The sequence below is a fragment of the Eurypyga helias genome, unplaced genomic scaffold (genome assembly GCF_000690775.1).
Source record: "Eurypyga helias isolate BGI_N326 unplaced genomic scaffold, ASM69077v1 scaffold9272, whole genome shotgun sequence".
NCBI classification, from domain to species: Eukaryota; Metazoa; Chordata; class Aves; order Eurypygiformes; family Eurypygidae; genus Eurypyga; species Eurypyga helias.
The window spans coordinates 57,622-65,640 of NW_010237885.1; the positions used below are offsets into that span (position 1 = coordinate 57,622).

The window sequence follows — 8,019 nt, forward strand, 5'->3', positions numbered from 1 at the left end:
CTGGGGAGTCTGTGTGTGACCAACAAAATAAAATAAGTAGAAGGGCATTCTCCACCCCTTAGGGATGACACTTCCTTTCCTGTTTCAGGAACCTCTCCAAACCTTGCTGTCTTCTGTATACACCCAGATGTGCTCCCCACAGCCCCATTTTCCTTTGTGCAGGGGAAGCATAGCCACCAGAACCTCTGGTGCCATGGAACAGCTATACCCAGGATCCTGCAAGTTCAGAGCATCCATCAGAAATCTGACATAATGAGAGAGCAATTTATTTATCAGCCCCAGTTAAAATACCCTCATAGACTCATTGCCTTGGCTCTGAGGGAGGGAAAGGCATAGCTCACTGGGTAAAGGTATGTGACACTGCCTGAAGTCATGTAGACTGCAGTGGAGTGAGTCCACAGCACTGTGGCCTAGCCCTCCATGGTAAGTGAGGTGACTCATGGTCCAGCAGACGTGTTGTCATGCTGTGAGGAGAGCAGGTTGCTGTGCACGCTTTGCTTCTCTCCATAATCACTGTGGACAAGAAAACAATGACACAGGATCAATTTTCCACTGATCTGATGGTACCAGTTTGAATTATGTCCAACCCCCTGTCGCTATGGTTGGCTGAGATACAACTCTTCTCCCTGCCGGAGTCTGTGGGAATAGCTTGCCTCGCAACTTGTTTTGGTGCATACTGTGGACATTCTTTTCTCTGTTGTTTGTTTTTGGTTTTTTTTTTCAGACAAGCCGCGAATGAACAACATCCTTACGTCTGCCACTGAACCCTATGATCTGTCCTTCTCCCGATCCTTCCAGAACCTCTCTCACCTCCCTCCATCCTATGAGTCTGCCGTCAAGACAAACCCAAGTAAATATTCTTCTCTGAAGAGACTAAGTAGGTGTCAGCTCATTTCATTTTCTTTGTATCTCATTGGCTTGTAAGCCACAGTGGGCACAATGCAAAGACAATTTTCTCTCTGTCGTTGTACTGCCCAAGTTAGAATATCCAGTAATGATTCTTTTGGCTGTCACTTCCCATCAAGGAAGGCTACAGAGAAAGAGTCACTTCATTACTGTGAGAGCCCATGTGGCTATTTGTTTACTGACCTCCTTGCTTTGCTGCCTCCCACTACTCTGCCTTGTATGCTCCTGATAGAGTCATCTGAGAATCCTTTTTCTTTCTGCCCAAATCAAAATGAGCCAAGGTGGCTGACTCAGATCAGCTGAGATCAGCATAGCCAGGGCAGGCATGTTACCAACCAAGGGGGTAGCTGGAACCAGATGACAATCTCAGGTCAACAGAAAGCTGCTGAAATGTTTAGGAGCTTCTATTTCCATAGCAGCACATCTGCCTGCCTTGAGCAGTGCACAATCTGCCATGTTTCATGGTGTATGTGTCCGGACCTGGTCCTGACCTGTGCCATACACTGACCTATGATGCATCTGACATTTCAGCACGTTGCTCGCTGCCCTGTTCACACTAGTTAGTATCTATTATTTCTTGCTGTTTCATGGTATTGCATTGTTCTGCCAACTTTCCTGGAATGCTCCAGCCCATCACCTCTACAGATGTCAAACCCTTTGGCTTTGGTGGGATTATGAAATAAGTTATATTTGTATGGGAAAATGGTCTCTCCAGACTCAGACACTCAGTTTGTAGTGTTTCCATGAACATTTTCTGGATGCAGCCATGTATTCACACAACACAATTCAGAGAAATAACTTAAGTGCTCATACATGCAATAGCTTCATTGAAGGTGAGGATGAGCAGCAGATCCTACTTCCTTATATATAAAATCTGTATTCCCAATTTTGCCAGCTAAAAGTGAGACACACAAAGTTAAGTCGCAGGGAAACCTTTGAACTGTCCATAACAGAACTCTGTGTGGAAGATTTTCCAGAAGAAAAAATGTAATGGAAATGTAGCACATAAAAATCTCAGCCCAATCCTCAATGCTTTAATGTGGAACTTATGTACATGTTTAACATTAAGGCAAATACATTTGGTGTGCTTAAAAGCAAGCATGTGCTTAACCGTGTTGAAGAACAGAGATGAGGTATTTTGTGATAGGAACCTCCCATCTCCCCTGTTCAGCATGCCATGTGCACAACTCTGCTTCTGCCATGATCGTTGCTCCCTGGTAATATTTGGATTGTGCACTCCAAACCATAAGCATTTTTCCCTAGATGCATACAGTGATGAACTGTCCATATTCTTAAACAGCTTTAATGATACTATCTCATATTGAAACCCCCTTGAAATCATGGCAGTGTAATATTGCTGTTTTAAAATGTCCTCATTTTGAGGTGATTTCTCAGCTGAAATGAAAATTTCTCAGAAAAGTTCCAGAAACTGCCAAAGAAGAAAAGAGTGGGGAGCAGGGAGGGGGGAGAACTAACCAACCAATCCCAATACCAACACCAAAAAAAAACCCCACATCAAACCAACCAACCAACCAACCAAACATAACCACATGCCGAAATCATGCAGAAAATGTGATTTCTATGTAATTCCACTTCCATATTTTTGAAAAAGATTAGTGAAACCCCACAAGTTTAAAATTGGGTTAAAAAAAGGAGGAATTTCTGTCAGTCTATAGACCAGTGATTTCTTTCTGTCTGCTCACCAATTGTGGCCTTTTGAAATCCACTTAGGACACATCTTTGAACTTTTAAGCATATCTGTGAGGAAGAAACCTATTCTGTTAATTGTGGTTTTATTTTGGCTAAAATTACAAATGTCAGTTTTCATATGAGCATCAATGGAAAGGTATCAGAGCCTCACTATCCCAGTGAACTTGCTGGTGGGATGGTTCCAGGTCCTGGAGACATTTTGATTTTAGCAAACTAAGCAACTGGATGTCCATGGTTCACAACCCCACCCACTGGGCGAAGCACCTGATGCCTCCAATCTCAGTAGCTCAGAGATGTATTAGTTTAATTGCTTTCCCCAGGTGCAGAGACACTGTGGTTACAGAGCTGTGCTGAGCTTCTCCCTTGGTGCAAAAGCAGATGTGTGATACAGCACGCTCAGCCTCTCATTGAGCTACATTCTCCATGACTAGTTCAGCACCACTCATGAACTGATACTGCCTTCAGAGGCAACAGCCTGTTAAATGCCTGGTGTCTGCTTAAACCAGCATGTTGTTCATGGGAAGCTGCTGTTTTGGCTTTGATTCCTTTGAGATTTAGATGCGAAGTTTGTCTACACCTGAAAATGTTCCTGGAATAGCTGTGCCAACATCTAGACATGTCTCTCAGCATCATGGGAAGAAAGAGCCTGTACAAGCTTAGAAACACCTTTGAAATTAAATCAGTTACCTGAATGATTTAGCCACTGCCAGAAAAAGGTCATGCAAACTTCTACACTGTTTGCAGGGATGGAAGAGGAAATGATATTTTTATTCCTCTAATTGGCAAAACTTTTAAAATTCATTATGCATTTTTAATCCAAATTAGCAAGGAACAACTTCAAACTACTTTTAATCAGCTGTTTCTGTCTCACTAGCAGACTCAGACCACTGTAAACCTCATAAAAGCTGTTTTAGCTCCTGCTGCAAATTACCATAGCCAGGTGTGAGCATCCAAGCATAGCTTCATTTGGGATGTTCTCTGCTTTAATTACATCTATTTAGGGTCACTTGGGCAAATCCAGTAGAACTTCTCTCATCCAGAGCAGAGGCCAAGTGACAGAGTGCCGATTGCTTAGCTCCTATTCTGCACCCAGCCTCAAGCATCATTAACAAGTCTGTGCACACTAAGCATATGCAAGTCTATCTATAGGTACGTTATAGAATAAAAATGTCTAAAATTACTCTGGCCATATGGAGATTCCCCAGTCCTTCTCAGACTTCCTAGAAGGTGATTTTAAAGACACAGGAGTTTGAGGGCAGGGGAGCTGTTCTCTGACATTTTCAATGAGATATTCTTCCAAGAGGTTTTGATTGTAGGAAAAAAAAAAAACGAAAGACTCACTCCTACAAGATACACTTTGGAGAGCAAATACCATCAGCAGCAAGCATGCCAATAGGGGAGAGCAATCCTGGGCAATCCTCATGCCTTGGTGGTGTATAGACTATAAGGAAGAGGTTGGCAGCAACAGCAATGAAAACAGGACATGCATTTCAGAACACATGTTCTCATCTTGTAGTTCTGAATGCTGAGGCAGGGGGATCAACCATCCTCCTAACAGATCCCCTGTGTCATGTGGCCTTTTCACAGGACAGGTAACATTGAACAGAGCACTGAATGTGTGGGAGAGGAGATAAGGAAATTGGTGAGACCATCCAGCACGGGATGCTTACAGCATGGCTTCATGGGACTGCCAGCCAATTATCTTCATTTCTTGGACAATGTGATGCATCAAACTTATAGATTTATGGCTATGTCAGAGGAAATAGGAACTTTCCACACCATATTTAACTACAAGGTCTGTTGAATGCCTACAGAAGTGGGATGATCTATCTCACCCGACCTCATGATTGCAGCCCAGCTTTGTTGTTTCTATCACTCAAACATCCTCAGAAACATCATGCATGTAAAATTTTCCTCTTCCACCATCTGATATTTTCCCATCTTAAATCACCTAGTACTGAATGAAATACTGGAGCTGAGAAAATCAATGGGTTTCCTCTTTATTAACATTATCATACAGCTTTATCATACTTGTCCTGTAAGCAAAAGACCTTGCAAAGGAATTTTATAATAGGTCCCAGAAGCTGGCCAGGACCTACAGGAAATTATGTCTTTGCGCATCAACGCTTGGCTCAAGATGGGAAGGGAAAGTACTACTGGGTCATGTGTGTGTGTTCCCAGATCTGTAGTCTCCATGCTAGGTTGTTCCCATAAGATTACTTTGCAAGAGACCTTGTTTCCTCTGTAAGGTGGAGACATTTGCTTTACCTTTGCATAAGGAATCCCTTTCCTGCACACCAGTGGGTGTTGTGCTGTCTTCACCAAGGATAGGATGGCTGCCTGCCAGGTGTCCGGGATGAGTCTCACTCTGGGGTCTTCTGGGGTCTTCTGAAGTCAAGGATGAGCCAGAAAGGATGGAAGGTGGTTTTGGAAAAAAACATTTCAAACAAAGAAATGAGGAGGAAGGCTCATAAGAATGATCAGTGTTGAGCAGTAAACATGTCTCCAACCCCTGATCCATGGAGGCTGTTGCTGTGCTCTTCAACTTATGACAGTGTGCTTCTGGTAAGGGACAGATGTTCCATGTTCTACAACACCGCAGTCATGACAGTTCACAAGCTGTGCTGTGTTGAAGCTCAATGACTGCTAATCCTCCTTACAGGTAGGTAATCACAGTATCCCAATTTAAGGCATATTAATATCAAAGGGGTTTACCAGAAAGTTTCTGTGTTTCTGTTCTTGGTTGGTTTTTTGTTTGTTTGTTTGTTTGTTTTTTGTTGTGGGGTTTGGGTTTGGGTTTTTTTTAGAATTTGAAATAGTTGTGGTTCTTCAAATTACAAATTGGTAGAATCAGATCATTCCAGACTCTGTAGGATTGAAGTGATGTATCAGGGTACATCTGCAGCAGCCAACATCCTCTCTAAGTCTGAGGCATTTGCCTAAAAGCCAGAAAGGAGGGTGGACATATCTCTGGGTGTGTGCTGAGTTTCTGTGAAACAAGGAGATCATTTAAAGACACAGAAGAAGCAAACTGAGAAAGAAACATTCCATGGGATAAATTCTATGATAGCAACCAAAGTGTCTGAAAAAAGGAAAATGAAACATTAGCCAGATGATTCAGTGTCTCAAAGATAGAATCCCATGCCCACCAAACCAGCTTTGTGATCACATTTACAAATATTCAAAAATAGTAATTAAGAATGCAGTGAGGACACTCATGGATTCCAGAGCACATCAACATCTGAGGCCAGAAACAAGGTATAAGTTTCCTTAAATGAGGAACTTGCTACCTCAGCTTACCTTCCTGTGCTTTCTTTATAAGTGTATAGTGAAGGCAACATTCGGTAATTTCTCCATAACTCACCATTTGTGTAAATCATGTGATACCACACTCTGGACTTGACAGTATATGGAGTCTGTTATGTCATGGTGTGAGAAGGTGTGATGCATTGCACAGGGACTTACACCTGTCTGCATGCATTTATAACTCTCTGTCTGCCATAAGCCAATGGTGACACAACCCACACAGGACTGGCGTCTCTGACAGGCAGCACCCTGATGTGGATGTCCATGCCCAGGTCAACTGCTGGTAGATGGTCTCACCAGGAGGCTGCTCCAAGGCTGTGTTCTCTACACATCCCCTTTTCACCCTGTGGGACCGTGCTCTGATGTTTCTAACTGTTCCCTTTCCTTTCCCACAGCTGACAAAGAGGCTGATGAATACTACATGAGGAGGAGACACCTGCCTGACCTGGCAGCCCGGGGCACACTCCCTATCAATGTCATCAAAATGTCTCAACAGACAAACCACAGGGACAGGCCTCGCCGTCCCATCAGGGCCATGTCCCAGGACAGAGTGCTGTCTCCTGAGAGGATCATGCCTGAGGAGTTTAGCATGTCCTATGAACGGATCCTCTCAGATGAGCAGCTTCTGTCTGCAGAGCGCCTCCACTCCCAAGACCCCCTGCTCTCTCCGGAGCGGTCGGGGTACCCTGAGCAGTCTATGTCACGAGCATTGTCACACACAGACGTCTTTGTATCAACACCCGTCTTGGATCGCTACAGGATGACAAAAATGCACTCCCATCCTAGTGCCTCAAATAACTTGTACAATACCTTAGGTATGAACCCAACCTCTGCCAAGCGCCAAGCGTTCGCCTCTCGGCGGCACAACACGGTGGAACAACTGCATTATATTCCAGGACACCACCATCACTACCGCACAGCGAGTAAAACAGAGGTGACTGTTTGATATGACTTCGTGCATTGTAGATACCCGTTAAGGACTGGGTGGCATAGTGCTGTGGCCTTATAGGCCAAGATAACCTCTTATAACTCAGTGTCTGAAAAGACTTCTCTGACAGTCCCATCAACATTCTTGTTTTTAAAGCGACCCCTTCATCAGTGACATAAGAAGAACCCAAGCAAGCAAGCAGACCAGAGTGGTAATAGAGGGTATTTCCTGATGTGCAACAGTTTCTGTCAAAGAAAGCCACAGTAGTAGATGGCTCCGTCCAAGGGCTCACCTGCATTCTCTCATTGTTTTTATGAATTTAGGACACTTCATTTGCCTCCAGTAGAAGCAGTCCTATGCAGCCCAAGACAGGGAGGAGAAAATGCAGCACCCCATCCTGGCAGGAAGGGGCCCTGTTGCCAGTCCTCATGCCAGCTTTCAGGTTTGACCTTTCTGAAGCAAGTAGGTAAGCTTCTAGATGCCGAGGACCATCTCCAAGCCGCTTGATATCAGCCAGCATCCATACATCTGTTCTTCCTCACCCTTGGATTGAATTCAAGGGCAGACTTTCCTAGGGGACTGGAAGATCTAGGGACAAGAATAGCCTGGCTGAGAAATAAAGTTTTAGTTGATATTAAATATACTCATAAGATAAAAATATACTAGTGCCTACAAATCGCCTGCTCTCTCAGTGTAGGAAGTAGTGGGGTTGATGTGTTCAATAAGCACAAATACGCTGAATTGCTTGTTAGACTCTTTTCTCCACTCATTCTAGTATTTTGATGTCTCCAACATGTAAATAGGAAGGGGGAATAGGGTTTCTCTTCCTCCAGCTTCTTGCCACTGCTCTAAAGCACCAGAATTCGCACAGCTTCGCACTGCTGACCTGTTCTGGGGGAAGTCCTGACTTCACTAAGACCCCTGCAAGGGAAGGCTACCACATGTTTCACTGAGCCTGGATTTCTCCCCAGAAGGTTATTTTCCTGATAGTATTTTCCACCATCCCAGTTCCCCTATTTCTGAACCTATTTTCTCCTCTCAGTTACAACCTAGAACTCCATAGGTAGCAAATGCTTTTCTAGCCCTTAGTAGAAGCATATCGCTGAGGGTGTCTGTCTACCGAAAAGCAGGTTGGTAATTTTCTGTGATTTTTTCTCTCCATGTGATGG

General features: G+C 44.0%; 1 protein-coding gene across 1 annotated transcript; it reads left to right on the forward strand.

Moving 5' to 3' along the window:
* Positions 1–724: 724 nt before the first annotated feature.
* Positions 725–6,868, forward strand: SHISA6 (shisa family member 6; the record flags this gene model as incomplete). Its single annotated transcript, XM_010147639.1, has 2 exons — positions 725–850; positions 6,318–6,868. Coding segments are annotated over 2 exons (677 nt in total), but the record flags the coding sequence as incomplete, so codon positions are not given.
* Between the last annotated feature and the right edge of the window lie 1,151 nt (positions 6,869–8,019).